This window comes from Mangifera indica, chromosome 15, assembly GCF_011075055.1.
Source record: "Mangifera indica cultivar Alphonso chromosome 15, CATAS_Mindica_2.1, whole genome shotgun sequence".
NCBI classification, from domain to species: domain Eukaryota; kingdom Viridiplantae; phylum Streptophyta; class Magnoliopsida; order Sapindales; family Anacardiaceae; genus Mangifera; species Mangifera indica.
Window position 1 is genome coordinate 11,510,013 of NC_058151.1, and position 22,787 is coordinate 11,532,799.

A 22,787-nucleotide genomic window follows, 5' to 3' on the forward strand; every position below is an offset into this window, starting at 1 on the left:
AATTAACCCCTAAATCTAGGGTTTCACTTGTTTAAACTTACAATAAAACTATATATATCCATTTTGAGTATACAAATAGGTATATATTTTATATGTGTTATTATAAATTTGGTGATTTTAAATTAAAAATAAAATAATATCTAATTATATATAACACACATAAGTATGTATATAGTTATACACTCAAAATAGATATACGTAATATTATTCTTAAACTTATTGTTTCAGCTCTAAAAAGATGATTTAGTTTATGTAAGATCTCTTCATTTGAGAGAAAAAACAAAGGGAGACATTGATTTCCCTTCTCAAAATTTTTTCTATTTTTCATTTTCTACTCTCCAAAACCGTGTTCAATTCAAGGAGATCAAAATAATGTTAGGATTATGGATATTCAATTTGCCTTTGGGTAGGGTCATCAGCCCCCACTGGCCCCCTCCCCCTAAGACTATTTCATCATGTTTTAGAAGTTATATTGTACAATGTATGTTATTTGGGAGTGATTGTACATATTCCAAATTTATCATACTTTTTTCTCCCTTTGATCTTAAACAGGAAAAGAAGAAGAGGGATTCAAGAAAGGGTATCCAAGGAAATCTACATTAATCTGTGAGAAAGGCCTACCCAAAAGCCAAGAACATGCTTAAAGGTGGGGGGCATCTTTTCCTGCATGTGTAGTGTTCTGACTTTATTAAAACAAAGAAAATGGACATATGAACACATTTAATTCCAATCTTTTTATAAAATCTGCAGCCACTAATATCCAGAAACACAGGGACAGAAGAAACACCATCACAAGTATGAATCTGAAGCATATGAGAAGTAAAATATAAGGAAAGACAACCATGAAAATGGGGGTCCTCTTTTAACTATCTTTAGCTTTGCCTGTCACATGGTCATCATCAAACACATGGGAAAATTCTGACTCATTTTACAGATAAGCATAAAATTATTGCTTCCCAACTGAAACCCTCTTTCTTCTAATCTTCCATTGTTGTGTTCAGAATCCTCTTAAGATAATCATAAATGGAGAAGATCAGAAGAAGCAAAGTTTTTTGTCATTAATGGGGAATTATTTTGATCTCTAAAAGCACTCTGAATACAAATACTTTGTCTTAACTAATATCAGTGAACATTATATTGCAGGCATGTTTGTCACATGATAAAACCAAAAGCAAAGCAGAATAGGACAGCCATGAAAGCAAGGGTTACCTGTCAATTTGTTCTCCAAGCCATGTGCCACGAAATTATATCTTTCTCCATCTACCTACCTTTCCTTCTTTCTTTCCTTTTATCTTCTTCATCATGCACCCTTTCTTTCTTATCCTCTCGTCCCACATCAAGAAACCAGAAAAAGGCTAATTAATCAAAACACAATCAATCCCTTAATTAAAAAACTAAGCATTAAGCAATTATTTCTTCTTGTTCTTGTCTTTGCCATTGAAGAAAATTGAACTTAAACCGAATAAGTTCCCTGATGGGACATTCAGAACTGGGCTCACTTGAATACCATTTCCATAAGATCCATAATTCTTCTTCAATGGGGGCTTCAAATGGTTTGTTGAAGATGAAGATTGTGGTGATTTTTTCTGGGAATTGTTGCTCTCCTTTGACAATGTAGCTCGCTTATCATTTGTAGCAGACCCGGTTGAATTGCTGCGATGTAAAAGTGGAGGCAAAGGGCACAAACTCCTCCCATAGCCACTGCCACAGTTCAAACTACTGCTTCTTTTGAACCTCCAAAACGACTTTGAACTTTGCTTATTGTTGTTATTATTATTATTATTCTCATCTAAATGACCATCTTTGTCGCCAGCTTCGTCCCTCATTACTATCTTGCTTCTTTTCAGGCTCTCTTCTTTTGTTTCTTCAGGATTTTTAGTGCCTGGAGGAGATGATACTGGCAATGTACTCAAAACTTGAGGATTGTTGTTAATCTTTTTCTTGACTTGCGTGGGAAGAATTTTTCCATCGGAGAAAAGCTCATCGGCTGAAGATGAATCTTGGTCGAAGCTTTTGCGAACACAGAAGTCGAAATCAATGCCTATTGAATTTGATCTTCGAGGGTTTTGCTCCACCACAGGAATAATATCAGACTGACAAAAATCATGAGAAAAAGAAATTCTGGGACTCACACCAGAGCTTTCAAGTTCAATCGCCATTAATCTTTCTCCTGAAAATCAAACCTTCAATGTAAAAATTTTGCAAGATGGAAGAAGAACATGGACAAGCTTAGTGTTTTATAAGCAAGCTAGCATTAAAACACCAACAAGGAAAAAACTAGTGCAGAGAATTTGAAAAAGATCTCTAAAGGAAGATGAAGATAAGGACTTGTGAACTAACAAGTTTTGACATTGAAGGGGATTTTGATGGACAGAGGGGGGGAAGCGAGTGTTGAGTGAAGATGAAATAGAGGGACGTGAAGAGAGTTTTTTGCGCTAAAAGCCTGGCTGGGTGGAGTTGGTTGTGACTACTACAATGATGTTTCTGTTTTCATATCAAAGATAGGGATGACAATTAGCCTCACCAAACGGGGTGGTCTTTGGTATGCCCTTTTGTTCAAGAGAGGGAAATTTCTAATAAAAATGAGTACAGAGACGGGGACATAGATAATTAAAATCTTTGAATAAAACAAGAATAAAAATAAATATATCATGACTTATTTCCTCCCCAACTTGTCTCATTCTTGGTTCGTCTTCTCCGAGACACATACCTAAAAGTAATACTACATATATAATCAAATTGTACAAATGAAAATAGTAGCATTGATTGGTAATTTCAAAATAAGAAAAAAAATAAACACTCATATTACTAAATTACAAGTTATCACTTTAGTTTATAAATATAAGTTTATACAATTTATTTATATACATACTTTTATTAATTCTATAACCCGTTATATATTAAATTATTACAAATATTTTCTACGTCAAATATCCCTGTTAGGTATTGGATTGGATTATTATTTGTATTTGCCTGGTAGTTAGTATTTACCTGTTAGTTGGTATTCCCTGGAAGTTGCAGTTTCTATTTGTATTTGGTTCTTGGTTCCTTGCTTGGTTAGCGGTTTTGGTATTTCCCATTTGCCAGGTAGTTGGTATTCCCTGGCAATTTCATTATTATTTTTGTATTTCTACTTCCCCGTTTGGGAATTCCCTTTTTCAAAAAATGAATAGGAAAGAAGAGGGAAGTGCATGGACAAAAAAGAAAAAAGAATAGAAAAATTTTCTGTTATTCTTGTATCAAGGATCAAACATGGACTCAAAAAAGTTTTCATTGCAAAAATGGAAACGGAGATTCAAGTATCCGTAGTCCATCTTCTAGCCGACATGTTGCCATCCCTAATGAAAGTGAATGGTGTATATCTTTTAAGAGCCCAAATTTTAGTTGTGACTAAAGAGTTGATGAAAAGGATGCCTATGTATCCACTTGTATTAATTTTTTTGGGGCCCTTTAAATTTGAACTCAAAAAAATCAAAAGGTAATATTGAAAGAGACCTTTAAAAAAGTTGAATTGTATCCTAATTATCACAATCAATAGTTCGGTAATCAAATTACAATAATGTAATCTCCAATCAACTGTCCCCTTCAATCTAATCATCTTGAAATTGGAATCTTACATGGGATTCACAATTTTAATACAAAATATTATGTTACTCGGCACTAGTATATGTACTTTTTTTTATATATAATTTACTTATATAAAAATATGTAATTATATGATTGGTTATTATTTTATCTTTAATTTAAAATTATTCAATTATATAATAACACATCATCTATATATTTAAATTATATTTGAAAAATATATATGTATAGTTTTATGGTATAAAAGATTTCGAATAAAATTGTTAAAAGTGGGTAAGAATTTCCTAATTATAAAAGAGATTTCTCGTAGTCATAAACTACATCAAACCAATAGAGGTTTTTGGCATCAGATTGGAAAGATTTTTATTCATATTTTTTAAATTAAAGAGATCATTAAGTGACTATTAATAAAATACATTTTGTAATAATATCGGTATATAAATTTCTAATGGTACGAATGTGGGTATTTAATTACTTAGGAGGTGTCTGGTTTGGAAAATATTTTATTATTAAAATTAAAAGATTGTTTTAAAGATAGAATATCTTAAAAATTATTGTATAAAAATTATTACCATATTTGATAAAATTTGATAGACATAAATAATTATTATATTTAGTTAAATGTAATAAAATAATACTAATATATTATTTTACTTACATTTTTTTTGGATATAATTATTTTAAAATATTTTTTATGTTATATTAATTAAAACTAAGATTATTTTTTGTCCTAAAAAATAAAAAATAATGATATAGTTATAATAAAATCAAAATTTTTTAATACCAAAAGTAGAGGTGATAAACAGATTATCTTTTATATTATATGTCACATCACTATTTATAATAAAATATTATTAAATCTTTTATTATTTATAAACCAAACAAAAAAATATAAGTAACAAAAGATAGATTACCAGAGTACTCTTTAATCCCCTCAATCAGACACCGCCTAATTGTTATTATAATTTTCTTGTGACAATTTAAGTGGGTTATTAATACGCTTAAGCATTAGTTATGGCGATTAACAACAAACCTTTTGAATTCACACACACACATATATGTGTGTGTGTGTGTATATATATAAGTTCTTACAAAAATAATTAAATTTTAATAATGCTAGCTTGTGGAGGGATAATTTGGTAAAAGAAAAAGCTTGGAATTCACAAGTGAGAACTTGTCACATGCAATGTTTTAGAACCTAGATCAAATCAACTAGTCAATTGATGTTAGTCGATTGGCAATAAAGTTTAAAATATGATTCATCTAATTCAACTTTAGCCCCTAGGTCAATTCAACATCTTTTTTTTGTTTAAAATGTTTTAATTGAAATGAATATTAAAAAGAAAATGACGATAGTAAAATTTGATCTTAAATTTGTTTATACGATGATATCGGGTTAAATTTGTTTTTTTTTTTTATAGATTAATTCAATTTAATATACATACGAAATTCTAATTATATCATTGATGCTAGAATAGGTCACGATGTCATTGAACGGATAATTCAAACCTCTATCTGGCCTAGTGACAAAAAATGGGCCAGTTGACCTTGTAACCATGAAAAATTAATTGACTGTGATCTACATATTGTTATTGTTATTATTATTCTTATTATTTGGTACCAATGACTTTATTTGTCTTTGTGATTTATTTATTTTTCGAATTTTGACTTCAAAATACAAATCTCCCGCACAACGACAACTAGTCTTGTGATTCAAATACCGTGTGTAAGCATATAACATTATTAATAGGCCAAAAGACTTATTCCCACCCAAGGTTTATCACATTCTCACGTATATAAGTTTTAAAAATTCAAATACTCAACTATAATTTAAATTCTGTTAAAATATTTTGTTATGATCAATAGTAAAATTATTATTTTACCATCAAGCCTTAAAATTCTTAAAGTTTATATCATTTTCTATCTATCATTTGAAAAATTAATAAATTTTTCTCCGAATTAAGTTTTACAAAATTTACTTTTTCCCCACCACCCCCCCCCCCCCCCCAAGGTTTCAAAATCCTCATTCTATTTTCTGGTGATCGACTCTAACCAAGTCATCTTTTTCCTCCGCCATTGACGATGGACGACAACACCTCACCGACTTAATCTGGTGATGAAGGCAATTGGGACGATGAAGGCTTCGTCATCGGATTGCATTGGTGAGATGTTGTCGTCTATTATCGACGGTAGAGGAAAAAGATGGCTCAGTCAAAGCCAGTCGTTGAAAAATAGAAGGAGGATTTTGAAACCCTAGGTGAAAAAAAGTGAATTTTTCAAATCTACTCATCAGAAAAATTGTTAGTTTTCTAAACTAAAAAGAAAAAATAATAACAAATTTTAAAGTTTTATGGTTTAGTAGTAAAATAACGATTTTACCCTTTATAACTAAGAGTTTTGATTAAGTTTAATAACTCATAAGTGAATGTTTGAGTTTTTTAAATTTTGCAAGTATGTGTTTAAGACTGGGATAAACCTTGGGTGGGAATAAGTCTTTTGGCCTTACTAATAAAATATTAAAAAAATTACAAAAAGGTGGGCATAAAATTATTTAATAATTAATAGTATAAATTAGTATGTGGCATCAATTATAAGGTTGTGAAATTTCCAGGGATATACATTGAGACAAACCCCGACATGAGAATCCAAAATATATATAAGCGTCTAATCTAATAATACACTCTTTAAAAGCTTCAATTTATTTCCCATCAACCACCCTAAAAAATATTTAGAAACTTAAATAAAAAAAAATTATATGTATAATTTCTTCATTTTATTTTATCTAGCCTTTAAAAAATAATTTCTATATATATTTTTTCAATTTCAAAAATAAATTTGAAGAGACAATATTAAAAAAAGTAATAATCTAACATATTGACATTAATTTTTTAATTGATAATTTAGAAATTAGGTTTTCAATTGTTTCATATCATTGTTGGTGGTTGATGGGCCAAAAAATAATAGGGCCCATTAAGTTAATGGGTCCAAGGATTACTTTACAAGGTTTAATTTGTGTCCATATATGTAGCCTTGGTGGTGGTCACTTGCCATGTGATGAAAAATTCTGGAACTTACGTTGTGATTCACATTTTATTTATAACTATGTCTACACTTTTTTTTTTCGGTATATAGTTTAAGTACATAGATAATATATTATTATCATAGTTATCAGTATCATATAATACATAATATATATAATGTGATACGATACGATACGATACAAAAGAAAAACAATACGTATCATGAATTGTACTAAATTAATATGATACGATATATATCCTACAATATAATACGTATTATTGATACAGATTAATATACCTTTTTAGAGAAAATAATGATGTAATAGGGGTGTATATAAGAAATTGTAAACTTTTAGGGATGTTTGTAATATTTTTTTCAACATGATGATGTACCAGTTATAATCTTTTATTATTTTATTAATATATTAATATTTTATTTTTTAAATGTTGTATCATATGATACCATAGGATAGTTGATATGGTAAATTAGGGTTTCAATACAAGATACGATATGTGATTCGACTGTTATGGTTATTATATGATTGAATGATTTTGAATTAAAGATAAAATAATATTTAATTACATGATGACATATAATTTATATACAAAAAATGTGTACACAATACATTACTCTTATAAATATATATTGCTTAACAATATCCATCTAATTTGTTTGGTTGATTGGGGTCTCATTGTCATCTTCGAATCTCCTGTTATTTCATTTTTGTTTCAGAAATAGTGACATTTTGAAATTTAAAAAAAACTAAAAAATTATCAATTAAAATAAGGAAATAACTATTTTTGAATCAAGGAACCATGCGGAGATCAATATTATGTGTATTCAATTTTAAATATTTAATTAAGTATTAACATGATCTGCGTACCTAATTGGATCCACATAATTTCACTGTTATATGCAATTGCTTTCTCATCCATTTGACTATTAATTTTAACAGCTGATGGGTGGGTATTTGAGCTTTTAAAATTTAATGAGTGAGAGCTTAACAATGAACTAAACTTTGGGGGTGAAAAAAGCCTTTTTACTTTATTATTAATTTAAAATTATTAAATTATATAATAACATATACTCTGAATATATAATTGAGTACACATAATTTCACCATGGTATGAAATTGCTTTCTTAAGCTTGTTCCAAATTTTTTTTCCATGTATTAAAATTTAATTAGTTTATAATTAGTAAATTATAATTTTTAAAAATTTAATTTACTATTCTACCCCTATATTGTTCACCGCACCATCCCTATCCTGGCGCAGCCACATTGGTGATCGTTGCTGACCGATGAGTGATGACTTGGGCAACGTCACAAACAATCATCGTCCGAAGACATTGACCAGCCTTAAAATTTTTAATTTAAATAAAAAGTAATTATCTTATTTATTAAATAAATAAAATAATATAAATTTATTAATATCATCTTCCTACGTTTCCATTCCCATCAACAACACCACCACCTCACATTGAGCGACGTTGTGTGGGGCAATTAAGATATGCAATATATGGAGGCAAGGGAGCCACCTGTGATTGTGATTGTGATTGTGATTGGCGAGGCTGTCATGTTCCTCTAAATTCTAGTGCCTTACAGGTCAGCCATCGAGCCTATCCTAACCCAAGGGCAAGATTAAATAAAAATACAAAGAAATCAATTAAGATATTATAAAATTTAAGAAAGGTCGTGGTGAAATTTTAGGAAATCCTATAAAATTTTAAATAAATTAAAGGATTATTTTTTATTTAAGTTTTAATTTGAAAATAAATATATACTTACGAGAGATTAAAAACCCAAACACTTATTTATAGGTTAACTTATATTAAAATTTTTTATTAAAGATAAAGATAAAATTATTGTTTTATCACTAAACCCTATAATTTAGTTTTATCTCTATCAGAAAATTTTAATCAAAATTAACTTATAAATAGGTATTTGGGTTTTTAATCTCTTACAGGTATATATTTTTCTTTGTATTAAAACTTAAATGAAAAATTACTCTTTTAACCTTTTAAATATATTAAATTAGTAATTTTTTAAACTAAAAATAATATTAAATATTTATTTAATTCATATTTTTTAAACCCCTTGGGTCCGCCCTTGCTTACAATGGAATTAACCTCGGTAAAAACTAGTGAAGATTATATATTAAGATCAAGCTTCCTGTAATTCCTACGCATGGTCATGTTTATTAATGTAATTACACTTTGCAATCTTTTAGCAATTTGGCAAGTTGTGTAAGAATTTTGTTCGTCGTTGGATAACCTCGCTAAACCACAACGTTGATATGATGAGAATATATATATACACATGTAAACAAATGATAATAAATATGACAAAAAAAAAAAATATACACCTAATTATTTATTAAAAAAATTTGTTAAATATAATTATATATATTTTAAAAAATACGGTCTATGGTTTGGTATTATCCAAATTAAAAACTGTCTTTCAAAAATTTATTGACCTAAACTATTTTACAAACCAAATCAAATCGTAATTTTTAAATAGTTCAATCCGATTTCATGATGTGAACTGAATTATGTATATCCCTACCTTTTTTGCGAGCATGCATATCTATGATCAAATAAAGTAAGTGGATTGCTGATTGCAGAAATAGTTATCTAATAACCGTTAGCTATCTGTTAGAGGTTATTTGATTGAGAGTATTTAAATATTAGCGTAATAATTTATCTTTTATGTTTGATATTACTTTATTGGATTTGTTAAGTTATAAAAAATTTCGATAATATTCTATTATCAATTGTGATGTGATAGATAATATAAGAGATAATGAATTTTGATTTTGTTATAGTTTTATTCTTACTTATTAATTCTTTAAGATAAAAATATATTTATTTTTAATTAATATAATAAGTACCATAAAAAATATTTTTAAATAATTTTACTTAAAGATATTTAAGTAAAATAATATCTTAATATTATTTTATTATATCTAATTAAACACAATAATTATTTGTACTTATCAGTTTTTATCAAACCTAATAATAGTTTATATTTATTAATATTTTAAGTAATATATCTTTATAGTAATATTTTATATTTGATAAAAAAAATTACCTAAATTAAACACATCCTTACTGTTATGTGGTCAAAATTATTCCTCGTTTAAACTCATAAGTGTGACTCTTAGTGGTGATTAAGAAATAGTATATGAACATTACTCTAGCACGCAATCTGCATATTAGACACAATTTCTTATAGAAGTCATGAAGCATGAAATATGAACCATGACTTCTTCAATCCGTCAAACATTAAATAGTTGTTTACTATTGTCAAAAAATTACTCTCCTCAACTTCAACAGTTAAAATTGAAGTGTAATTACTCTCTTATTGTATCAGAACCATAACGTGTCAATCAAGTTAATGATTTTCATACCACCTATTATTCTATTTCTCATTGTTATAAATTCTCGATTGTGGAAAGAGAAAAGACAAGCTAAACTAAGACACACACAATATTAATTTCGTATTATTTCGGTAATTCCCTATTACTTAGATAATAGAACACTGATCTAAAACATTGAGGACACAAATTCTTAAATTTTTTGACCGAATCACTTTAAAAACCAACTTTCTTTTGTTTTTCAAGTTTAATTTGTCAGGGCTCATGTTAGCTAATAAGAATCTCATTCATTGTCAGGACAAACCAACTAGTATCAACAATTTGGCATATATGGTAAAGAGAAAAAACATGTTTATTATTATCAACAATCAACACATCCAAATCAAACAAGAAAGATCTCATTTCGATGCCCTCTTTCTTAGTCACCTCTTGGGCGTTTTCTCCTCCACTTCTCCTTCTCCTTCTCTTTAAAATCCACAACAGCCCAAAAATATTGATATTAGTCCCAATTACACCAGCCCCACCCACAAGTCCAATTATCGTATCCTTTTTGAGTCCTCCACCTCTTGAAGCAGTAATCCTGTTCGAAGGATGTACCTCCGGCCGGTTCCATTTTGGGCACCGGTGACGTCGCTATTGCCAACAACTTGTCAATGTAAGGTGTGAACAAACCCAAATAGACCATTTTCCTTGGTGAAAACAAGGATGCTACAAGCAAGTCAACTATTTCTCTGCTAAAGTACTTGCCACTTTTCCAAGCTAAGTGACAATTAATGAAAGACTTGCAACCCACATTCATACATAGGAAGTCTTCTGGTAAGTCGGTTTTGCATGCCCACAAATTCAACCAATGAAGTTGCCTTGCCATGGAAGATAACTTGGGAAAATTAAATTTTCAATCTACTTAGCCGACTTTTAACACTCTAAATAGGCTAGCAATCCATCATTTGCAAAATGTACATATATTTTGAGAGTGCTATTGAAAGAATAATCAAACTTCTCAAAAATTTTATTTTATTTTATAACAATGGTATTAGAGTCATGATCGATTGTTTTTGGGCATAAATTATACTTGTATTTGTATGCTCGATATAAGTAATTCATTTGTGCCACTCTCAATGTCAATAGTCATTGGTGAAAAATACGACTATTAGTGCATTAAGATGATAACATTTTTCAATCTTAGAATTTATGTTATAGTCAATTTTCGGGTTCAACATTCCGAAAGAGACATCTAACTCTTCTAAAGTTAAACAACAAAGTGTTGGAGGCTAATCAACAGAAGGATTCAAGACTATTCATTTTGCAATAGGCAGGAATTAGGCAAGTATTAGTTGGATCCTGAACTTCACGGTCATCATACTGCACATTCAACAGTTTGTTATCCGCCTTGGTTAACAACATATTGGAGGATTAGCAGATCATCCAGTCATCATGCCAAACCTGACCGGATGTCTGGTTTGAGCAGACACCACGAATACTTAAGAACGACTAAATTTATGCAGGTTTGACAGTCTGAGAGGGCGAGAGCTGAGACAGTGTCGTTCCAACCTGTTTCAGGTATGGTGTTGTTGAAGCCAGTGGGAGCAGTAGTGCTCTGAAATGCGTTGAGAGCTGAGTCTAATGCCTAATTGGTGAATGAAAGGGACAAAAAGTATAATTCATAATTATGTCAGTATGTATAAATAAATTAGTAAGATTTATTTATATATATAATTTTATTCTTAATCAGATGATTCAAATCGATTGATAAGAGAGATGTTTATACACTATTTACTTTTAATTTTTATTTAGTAATTTTCTTAGTTAATAAAAATACAAATTATTCACATTTTAAACACATTGGTTGGAATTTATGAATTCAAAATGTATTAAACTCATATTTTTGTCATTTTTTACGTTTTACCTTGTTTATAATTTTTTTAAAGTAGGAAATGTCCCTCGCTTTTATAATTAATTACCTTAATATCATAACTATAAAAAACAAAAAACCTAATTTTTTATTATCTAAATCCCTAATATCTTCCAATAATTTTTAGTGATGATTAAATTTTAATTTTATTATGTTATATTAAATTTAATAGTCAATTAGATATTATATATTTAAATTGTTAATCTAAAGACCGTTAAAAAATGTTTAAATTATTATTGATATTATCATATTGTTTGAAACGTATTATTGACAACATATCGTATTAAATCCGTATATATACATTTTATATCTTTTTTTCATCTAAATTTTATGACTGTTTTTTTTAAAAGTATCTTTTACTATTTATTATATTATATTTATATAATTTTCATACTGTTTTTTTCACATTTCCGTATTTATTATCTAAGATAATTTTAACATTGAAAGAGGGAAGTACATTCAAACCCCAATTCAAATCCGAAAAAAATCTTTTATGTGAAACTTTGAAAGATCCTTATATTGACAATTCAATGTGAAAACAAAAATTCAGAAACACAATTATTTCCCAGAGAATATCAATCTCAAATTAATTCATGATTTAATTTGAATTACAACAAATAAACTATGTGTAATCATCACCAAATCATTTCCCAGATTTAAACGTGGCAAAATTTAATTGGCTGCTGCAGCTTAATATGAAAAGACAGACACAGAAAGGTCAACAATGGTCTTCGTGACCATCTAGCCAATGGAAAGACCCAATTAAAATCCTTCGAAAAAAGAAAAAAATGAAATACGCGGTAGTGCTCTGAATCTTTCTTTCTCCTCTGTTGATTTCAATAATGGTTAGCGTTCAAAATTGAAATGATAAAACAAAAGTAGCAACAAAAGTACTTCTGAGTTACCCAAAAAAGGCACTTTTGGGTTTTGTCTCTGCAGTTTCTCTTTCCTACATTTTCTTTCCTCTTTCTTTTTTACCAAAACTTTCTTAAATATTCGAAACTTTCGAACCCAGAAGCCGTTTTGTGTAGAGAAGCTTAGAGGGACGAAAAGAATGGTGGATCCGAATTGGGAGCTCAAGAATTGTTGTAATCGTGACCAGGTCACATTTCTGGTGACAATTGCTGTCTTCACTGTTGTTATTCTCGCTGTGAGTTTCATTTCTTGCCCATCAGAATTATTTGTTTATTTTTTAAGTGTTTCTGGTTCTTCAGGAAGCTGACGAAAGGAAAAAGAAAGAAATTATGTGGCGGTGTTTTAGCTATTGAGTTGGGTACTTGGATTGAGTCAACTGAGTTTGAGGGTTTTGTTTATGTTGGGTTTCATTGATGCATGTGTTTGTTTTATAGTATTGAATTAAAATCTTCATATTAAGTTCTGTGTTTTTTGCGTTGTTTTGAGTTTTCTGTATCATGACAGAGAGAATCCTGGGTGCTCTTATGGAGCTTCTTTGCATGGTAGATCTACAAAAATTGACCTTTGATTAATGCAAAAAAATTGTTATGATTTAGATTGAACCCAATTTTTTTTTCCTTTTGGTTTAGTTTTCAATTTGTTTATTGATGCCTGCAACTTCTTCTGATTTTACAATGATATAGAGCTGACAGAAAAAACGAGGAGATGAAATTCAGACTGAGTTTTAACATATCAACAGAATTTAATGCTAATGAGGTTAATAAATTTTGGACCCATAAGCTAAGTTTATTGTGGGAGAATGACTTGTAACTAGTTGTTCGAAGGGTTATGAAAGTACTTTTGTAGATTTGTGAGTTCAATTCTGAGTACTAGAAGTTTTCTGAAGCCTAAATGGGTTGGACTTATCAATTTCTATAAAGCATTATGGCATAAGAAGTTATTGTTAACTTTTTTTAAGCAGATATGCTGTAGCAGATGCAATTGTATGTTTGGTTCAATGGGTTATGCTGGCATTTGTTTTCTAGAATGATGTATTGATGTAATTTTTTGGTTTCTGATTGCCTTAGCTCTGGAGGACATTTCTGCTCACACCCTTTAAGCTAATTACTGTATTTTTGCATGAAGCAAGTCATGCAATTGCGTGTAAACTCACATGTGGAGATGTAAGAAGCATTTTCCCCCTATCTTTTTTGTGATTTAATTTAAAAATAAACAATTGTTCAACTAAAATTTTATATACTGTATCTTTATGAGTACTATCATTATTTTGGTTAGAAAGATTTTCATCACATTACATTGGCAATAGGTTAAGATGGATGAAACCTTATTCATATTTTGATGAATCTCACTTATTATCTTACTGCACTGCAAATATGATATGATTTGGCTGTCTCTCAGCTCTCTTCTTATTTAGTGTTATCCAAAGTACTAAAGTCATCTTTAATTGTGGAATAACATAGAGACATACTTTCTATATTGCTGTTGATTGGCAACTGAGATCTGGGTATGGAGGCTTTCACAGCTTCTAGTTTTTCAGTCTAGAAAATTTCCCTCCTGAAAATTTTGACAAAGGTGCACTTTTTGTGCCCTTTATTTCAACAGTAGAAAACCTTGTAATTGTTCGATATCATAGAACCTGATTCACTGATGAGTAAATAGATTGCACCTTACCTTTTAAAAATATCACCATTTAGTTTCAACTCTATGTTTCTTGGAATTCAACGTCAGCTCTTCGACATTCTGTTTGTAGCAAAATGAAATGTTCAGTATGTTTTGAAATAAGTGTGCACTTCCCAATATCATATTGACAACAGTGTGGGCTTTTAAATGGTTATCTTATTTGTACAGTCAAACTTGAAGATGACCCCCTCTTAATATTGCTATTATGATACTACTGCTGGCTTCTGTGTTGAGGGCCGTTCTTTTTAATTAAAATTCATGATTTTACTGTGTCAGTTCACATTCAGTTTCATTGTGTTGCTCTTACGGATGGGGTTTGCTTAATCAGAGCTATTAATTTCCACTTTATTATGCAGGTGGAAGGGATGGAGGTTCATGCAAATGAGGGTGGAGTGACACAAACACGTGGTGGCTTATATTGTTGTATCCTACCCGCCGGATGTAATATACTTTCCTATCAGACAAACTAAACTTTCTTTCAATCTCATCTTTGTTTTCCCGCTATGTTGCATGACATTAGGTTACAAGATGCATGCTCTGCAAATTTCTCAATACACACTCTCTGACACACAGATATGATACTCATGCCTTATTTCATATTAGAGACATGTGATTTTGGATAAATACACATGCATGCATGCATGTATATATGTACATAGATTCATATATACATAGACGTGTTTTTGTATGGCCTTTATTTGTTGTGAAAGATAATTGTAAGTGTAGCATTGCCCTCTCACTGGTTCCTTTACCCTCCTCTTTGTCCTTTCTCCTTCATTTTGTCATGTTATAATCAATATGCGGATATGTTCAGGCCTTGTGTTAGTCATGTCAATTTCTGTTTCTGAATCTTGTCAGAATCCAAGAATGTATCAAAAAAAGACAAGGACCCCTTCAATGCTGTTATGCTCTTCAATTTTTATGTGGAATTTTTCCACGTGAACCATCAATGCTCAAGATTTTAGTTTTTTCATTAACTTATGGTTTCCTTATTTTGTTCTCAATTATCATTAAGTTCTTTTATAACAATGGCAATCACAACACATACAATTGCTCTTCACTTCCAGATCTTGGTTCATCATTTTGGGGAATGGCTTTGGTGCTTGCATCAACAAATCTAATCAGTGCAAGAGTAGCTGCTGGTTGTCTTGCTCTTGCATTGTTTATGGTGCTCTTTGTTGCAAAAAATGTAAGAAAGTAACAGAAACAGTCTTTTCGATTGATATGTTTTTTTTAACACATGCTCTTTGTTATTGTTTTATTAGAATTCTTTGAAAGTTTGTACCACATTTTTCTGCTATCTTACAAGTTATCCTATTGTGTCAACAGTGGACACTTCGAGGACTTTGTATTGGTGAGTCTTTTCATGATCTGTGTGTCTGTTTTTATTATAATGAAGCCTCTAGGCCCATGTTTTTGAGAATTACCCACTGAATTTTCAGGATTCATCATTTTCCTCGCTGTAATTTGGATTTTGCAAGAAAAAACAAGTGTCCATATTCTCCGCTATGTCATCCTCTTCATTGGTATATGCCCTGTAATATAATCCCACCTTGTTGAATGAGCTTATGAATGATACCTGCTTTATCTGTTTAGTGAAAAAAGAAGTTTAGCTGATTTCTATTCTTGCATGCTGCAGGAGTAATGAACAGCTTGTTTTCAGTTTATGGTGTGTATATACCCTCTTTTCCTCTTTCTTTTTCTTTTTTTCTCTTCCCAATTTCTCTAATTGTAATTAAAGAATGCAAACAGTAATACCATTTGGGAATATTAATGTTGCAGATATTTATGACGATCTAATATCTCGAAGAAACAACTCCAGTGATGCTGAGAAGTTCGCAGATGTTTGCCCCTGCCCTTGTAATGGTGTTGGTTGGGGAGTCATTTGGTGAGCTTTTTAGCTTTTAGAAAAAGATGATATTTGTCTAATTTCAGAGTTGTATGATGTGCTAATATGGTAACTTCAATTTTATATGTATACTTGTCACTAATTACGGATTATTTTTAATGATAATTACAGGGGAATAATATCATTTACATTTCTTTCTGGAGCTATGTATCTTGGACTTGTTATCTTATCATAAGGTACAACATACTTCCTCTATGGAGTGTTCTGGCTTCTTGAGCAGATAAATTAATTGAAACTTTTTGCTTAGATTTGGAAGATGCTTTTTGTCATCTCGAAATGTTATCTACAGAAACAAAAATGAACAGATAATGAAGTTTGGAGGGCAGTTAGAGTTCAGTTTGATTAAAAGCCAGAAAATGTTATCATATGATTAAGTGTTATTTTATCCTTAATTTAAAATTACACAATAACACATAATCTACATACTCAGTTGGGTACTCAAAACTAAGTGTACATAGTTTTATTGTTTCAACTTTCTCTTACCAGGTTTTGGTGATCGAGTTTCCTTTCTTCTTGAAATCGCACAAGCCATTATGCGTTTTGTCTTCCTTTTTCCTCTCAACTTTGGTGGGGTGGATTTTCTCCATAGTTCAATATAGATCTTGTGAAAACTCGACATCACCAGATTCATTTGAGATTGAGAGATGCCATTGTTTAAGTAGTGTCATGACTTTCATTCTTTCAAACCCTTTTTCCCTTGGGGGGTTACAGGTTGAAATTGTCTGATGATTATATTGTATATACAGAGAGCAATGATTCTTTTCTGAACTCAATTAAGATTCATTATTGGCTCCTCCCTTTTGTTATGGAAAACTATAATTGGTTTTGCTTCTTAATCATTTTCTAGGGCAAGCTGCTACATTTTCTGAAAATATGGACTCTCATTTGCTTGTGGTATTTTCATAGTTATTAGTATTATTCGATATATGATATGTATTATACGATACAAATGAAAAATTATATGTATTATAAAGTGTATCAAATTAGTATGATATAATAGACGTATTATACAATACAATATATATGATTAATATAGATTGATACACTTTTGAGTGAAATGACAAGGTTGAGAGGGTATATTTGAGATATTTAAATTTTTAAAGAGTATTTGTGATATTTTTTAAGATAAGAATACGATAATTAGAATTAAAAGATAAAATCTAGCCATTTTTCTGTTCTTTTTAATTATACTGATATTGTGCTGTAATACATGCAACAATAAAACTCATTTTTATTCCTAAAAATAATTATTACGGAATTTTTAAAAATAAATTATTTGTAAAAGAAATCAAAATTATTTTCTATATCTATCTAAACCAAACATCTAGTTTTCTTCTTTTTCAGGAATTGATACACGTAACATTCTATTCAAAACGTCAGCATCCTTTTTATTAGGAACTTGATTTGATATTTTATTGAATAGAAATTAGGCCAAAATTTTTTTCCTGCCCAAGGTTTGGTCCATTTTCAAAGTGACCACACTGTTGATTTTTGAAAATTGAAATATCCACTTATTATTTAATTTTTATTAAAATTTGTTATTAGTTATTAAGGTAAAAATATTATTTAACAAAAAATATTAAAACAACTAAAATTTTATCTCATTTATTCTTTTTAATTTAAAATATTAATAATTTTTTTTCGTCGAAAATTTGAAAAGTTACCACCCTTAGGGTTTTTTTTTCTCTTGTCTATTTTGGTCGATTGTTGACCCTTCCTACCCATCTTTTTCTCCCACTTAGAAGACGTTGTCGACAACCAAAGAAAGAAACAAAGACAAATTGTCTTCATCAGACGAAGAGACAAAAACGACTCATTTTTATTTGTTTAGATGATGCTAGGGAGACGCTTGAGAAATGCCGATCCATGCTCGGGAGGTGTCGAGTGGGAGAAGATGATGGGTGGGGAAGGGCCGACTATCCGCTAGAATGGGAAGGTGGCCAAGGGAAAAAAACCCTTGGGGGAAAAAGAAAACTTTTTAAACTTTGGATAGGAAAAATTATTAGTTTTTTAAATTAAGGGGGTGAGGGGAATGATATAATATTTTAGTTTTTCAATTATTTTTAGTTAAATAACGTTTTTACCTTTGTAACTAATAACAAATTTTAACAAAAATTAGATAACATATGAGTATTTGAGTTTTCAAAAGTTAGTAGGGTCACTTTAAGAATTAATCAAATCTTGGGTGGGAAATGTCCTTTGGCCTAAAAATTAAATTAATAATATATGATGCTCTCATGCTTAACTTTTGTTTCCAGTCAGTTATTTTTCTTAATTATAATTAATTTAATAACTAAATCAATATTATAATTATATTAATAGACTTCATTAATAATATATGATGAGAAAACTAATTTTTGTTTCTGTCTCTAATATAATATTATATCATTGGATGAATTTAAAATAGCTGTAAAAATACAGAAATAAGTTTCATAGTTTCAGTGAAGAAACCAAAAAGGAGATGTTAACAAATTTCCCAGATGTAAAAGTACACATTTTTTAATTTTATTTCCGGGTTTTATTTATTTATTAGTGTTTGTAAAAGTTAGAAGACAATTTTATTGCTCTCAGTTAAGGCTAGATATGAGCCGAACCGAATTCAAACAAGGTCAACTCATTTTTGACTCGTTTTTAGTGTGCCTAGGCTAGTTGAACATGTGTTCGTGTTTAACTCACTTCATAATTTTAGTATTCAGGATTAATTCACACTTAGCTCGGATTCGTGTATTTTGACTTGGGTTTACTTTGATCAGCTTTGGGCTCACATTTCAAGTTTGACAGTTCGGCTTCAAGCTCGTGTAAGTGGAAGAAAATACAGCAGGGAACAAACGGTGCTGTTTGTTCTAACTTAAATTTTTTATAATTTAAACAAGCAACTACCTCAACCCATGTTCCGATTTGGGCTCGTACTTGTTTTCCGTTTATAATCTAAGCTCGTATATCCCAAACGGGCTTGTTTAGGATAAGCTTGACTCGAGCTTGTTCAAATAAAACTCATTTCGAGCCCGAATAAGCTCGCTTCCTACTCCAAGGATAAGAAATTTAACTTTAACAAAAAAAAAATATCTTCCAATTTTCTAATAGTGTTTGTGCCATTTTTAGTAGTCTTTCTCAATTAAACTCGGTTACAACTCTTAGCGGCGACCAACGTCTAACGGATAAGTATTACTTTAACCTGCAACTTGTAAAAAAAGATTTAAAAAAAGACATTATCACTTAAAGAAGACACAAATAGGAATCAGGGACACACACACACACATATATATATATTTTGGATGGATCAGATCACTTCTTGCTTTTTCCCAAAAAACTTGAAAAAAGGCTGCTTAATCCATGCTTAAGATATGCAATTTCCTTTAAGAATATATATATATTCTTAATTTCTTTGGCTTTCAATGTTCTCAAATGAATTAGGGTTGCTGAATCAAAGGAGTTGTTTGCTTAAAGGAAATTGCATATCTTAAGCATGAATTAAGCAGCCTTTTTTCAAGTTTTTCGGGAAAAAGCAAGAAGTGATCTGATCCATCCAAAATAATACTAAGACACATGTCAACTATCCAGCCGCAACATATTAAATGTTTAGTACCAAGTGTGAGACTCTTAGTTATATAATTTTAATCAGGCCAAAGGACTATTTTTCACTTTAAGTTTAAACACGTTCTTAAAGTCATATCTATAAAGTTTAAAATTTTAAAAATCTCACTCATTTATTAAAAATTTCAGTTAGAGTTAAAAATAAAACTGTTATTTAATAAAAAAAAACTAAAGTTTTATTACGTTTACCCTCTCTCAACTTAAAAATCGCATAATTCTCTCTCACCTGAAGTTTGAAAAATTAAAATTTTTTCCTTAGGTTTTGCAAACCATCATCGGAGACTGTGAACTTCATTGTCTCCAGTGGCGTTGGCTCTTCCTCTCGACTTTACTCTCTCTATTGATCATTTCCCACTTTCGACAACGGTTTGCAAACCCTAAGGGCCTAGGGGGAAATTTTGATTTCTCAAACTTCAAGTGAGGGGGATTGTAAGATTTTCAAGCTGAGGAGGGCAAACGTAATAAAACTTTAGATTTTTAATATTTTTTGTTAAATAACGATAACCCCTAACTACAACTAAGATTTTTAATAGATGAGTGAAATTTTTGGATTTTTAAACCTCACAAGTGTGACTTTGAGAACATACCTAAATTTTGGGGGGGCGGGGGTGGGGAAGGGAAATAGTCCTTTGCCCTTTTAACTATTCATGTGGCATTTATACATACATACAAGTAGAAAAGTTTCTCGCACTCTAGATACTAAGGGATATTGTTATGTGATTAAAACTCTTACTTAATCAAACCCATAGGTGTGACTCTTAGGGGCAATCAACTACTAATAGATAAGCACGCAACCCATAAAGAAAACCTCAAGTATGACCAATTATAGAAGCTATAAAACAAGAAACAGAGATCAAAATTTCCATATCTTTCATAATCTTTGAGCATTAAATAATTATTTTCTATTGCCAAGAAATTATTCATAGTTCGAATTCTTGATTCATTGTCAAAATAATATTATTTAATAATTACTTAACATAATTTGAATCGAGTTATCTATCTAGCTTTTGAGCTAAATCAAACTGAACTTTCTCTAACTCGAATTTAACTAAATTTTAAAATGAGTCAAATTTTTTAACTCGAACTCAGTTTAAACTCAAATTAATGAATTTGAAACTAGCCGAATCAAGCTGAGCCAACTTTTGAGCCTAAATCAACTTGGTTCGGATCTAGCATTAGTTACCGAACAACTTAAAAATTAAATTTTCGAATAAAGAATCCTTCGTTCAAATGCATACAATCTAGTAAGGTTGGATTCGAACGACAATTTTATTGAATTATGCGATAAGGGCTACCAAGAATTTCTTAAAGGGAAAGAAGCTTCAAATCCATGATTTTTATTGAAAAAGAATTACGGTTTTATTGAAAATTGCAAATTACAATAAATCAATACAAACACCACAAATATTTTTTATTTATTACATTTATTTAATATCAATCAACATAATAATAATAGTAATACCATAACAAAAACAACAAAAACTTCCTGGTGCAACTTATTTGAAGGAATCTGGTCACTATTCCTTTAATTTATTCGTCCAACCAATACGGGTAAGATCTTCGGTTATCAAAAAAAATAAAAGACTTCTATGAAGGGGGAGGTGCCAGCTCCCCAGTCACGTACTTCCCAACAGTTTCTGCAAGTATTTGCACCAGATCGGTGTTTACCAGGGAAGTAAGATTTGCTAACTTATGATCAATCTTATATTTTATTGTTGATCTTATAATACTTGATGTAGAATTTTTTTTAATAATTTTATATTGAGTTACATAACGCTTGAAGCCCAATGCTATGAATCCTCCTTTAAGGGTTTTTGTTTCCTTCACGCGTGTCTTATTTTTAACCTTTATAATCTCTTCCCTCATATAACCAACTCCAGGAGTCCCTGAAACATGAATATTAAACATTTAGTAGCTCAAATAAAATGTTTGACAAATAATATTATAATTACTTAGAGCTAGATTTGAACAGAGTTAAGCTTGAGCTCGCTTCAATGAAGTCAGGTGTTTAAGTTCGATTCACTTGAGAGAAGTTTGGTTCGAATCAAACTTTGAACTGGGCTCAATAGCAAAACGATATTGTTTTAATATGTATTGGTCAAAACGATGTCATTTTAGATTATTTATACCAAGCTCAAATAAACTCGATTCGAATTTAGCCATAGCTTAAGTGATCAAGCAAACAAATTCCCTCATTAAAAGCCAGGGTTGACTAACAAACTTAAACTTGAACAATTTCAATTTAAATTTAACCCTAACTTAAGTGGTTAAGCGAAAATATTCTTTTATAAAATGCCAGAGTTGACTAGTATGATCTTTCTCTCATGTGAAACCCTGAATTACCCAGTATAGTGATTGTAGGACTAATTACAATACCCTAGAGTTTACGTGTCCGGTGATGTCGGACAGGTTTCCAATCATAAAATAATAATAATAATAATAATTTAATTACCTGGTGGAAATGTAACGTTCAGAATTGTGCCAACATGTCCATCACCTTTAAGGACTTCTACTCTTCCAAGCACATCTGGCAAATATGTATTGATAATTGCGAGGACGTTAAGGGTGCCGTAGACTTGCCAGACCGAAGCAGCCGATGCAGCCACCAAAGTATTTGCTGCAACAAGGCCGTGCATTTTGATGTTATGAATTTGGTTTCTTGATGCTGGGTTGGTTCATTTGTTTGTCTATTGCTTGGTATTTATAATGCTTTATTAGAATATATCTAAATGGAAACAGCCAACGTCGTGTTTATAAATTATCATTATAAATAGGCCAAAAAACTATTCCCACCCAA

The 22,787-nt window shown here is 30.3% G+C and overlaps 3 protein-coding genes across 4 annotated transcripts; 1 reads left to right on the forward strand and 2 right to left on the reverse strand.

Moving 5' to 3' along the window:
* Window positions 1-705: 705 nt before the first annotated feature.
* Window positions 706-2,546, reverse strand: LOC123197628 (bromodomain-containing protein DDB_G0270170). The gene has a single exon (XM_044611955.1). It carries the CDS (start codon window positions 2,157-2,159, stop codon window positions 1,410-1,412), a length of 750 nt encoding a protein of 249 aa, XP_044467890.1. The 5' UTR covers window positions 2,160-2,546; the 3' UTR covers window positions 706-1,409.
* Window positions 2,547-12,613: 10,067 nt separating this feature from the next.
* On the forward strand, window positions 12,614-17,190 carry LOC123198241. 2 transcript variants are annotated; one of them, XM_044612910.1, is made up of 10 exons: window positions 12,617-13,042; window positions 13,875-13,970; window positions 14,844-14,928; window positions 15,555-15,676; window positions 15,817-15,841; window positions 15,930-16,013; window positions 16,127-16,156; window positions 16,270-16,375; window positions 16,508-16,572; window positions 16,883-17,190. In XM_044612910.1, exons 1-9 carry the CDS (start codon window positions 12,947-12,949, stop codon window positions 16,569-16,571), a joined length of 708 nt encoding a protein of 235 aa, XP_044468845.1. In that variant the 5' UTR covers window positions 12,617-12,946; the 3' UTR covers window position 16,572; window positions 16,883-17,190. The 2 variants fall into 2 exon arrangements, with proteins under 2 accessions (XP_044468846.1, XP_044468845.1); XM_044612911.1 differs by lacking the exon at window positions 13,875-13,970 and having other exon boundaries at window positions 12,614-13,042.
* Window positions 17,191-21,577: 4,387 nt separating this feature from the next.
* LOC123197497 (norbelladine synthase-like) lies at window positions 21,578-22,626 on the reverse strand. Its single transcript, XM_044611820.1, has 2 exons — window positions 22,443-22,626; window positions 21,578-21,876 (listed from the first exon to the last, which is right to left on the reverse strand). The coding sequence occupies exons 1-2, from the start codon at window positions 22,624-22,626 to the stop codon at window positions 21,578-21,580; spliced, it is 483 nt and encodes a 160-aa protein (XP_044467755.1).
* Between the last annotated feature and the right edge of the window lie 161 nt (window positions 22,627-22,787).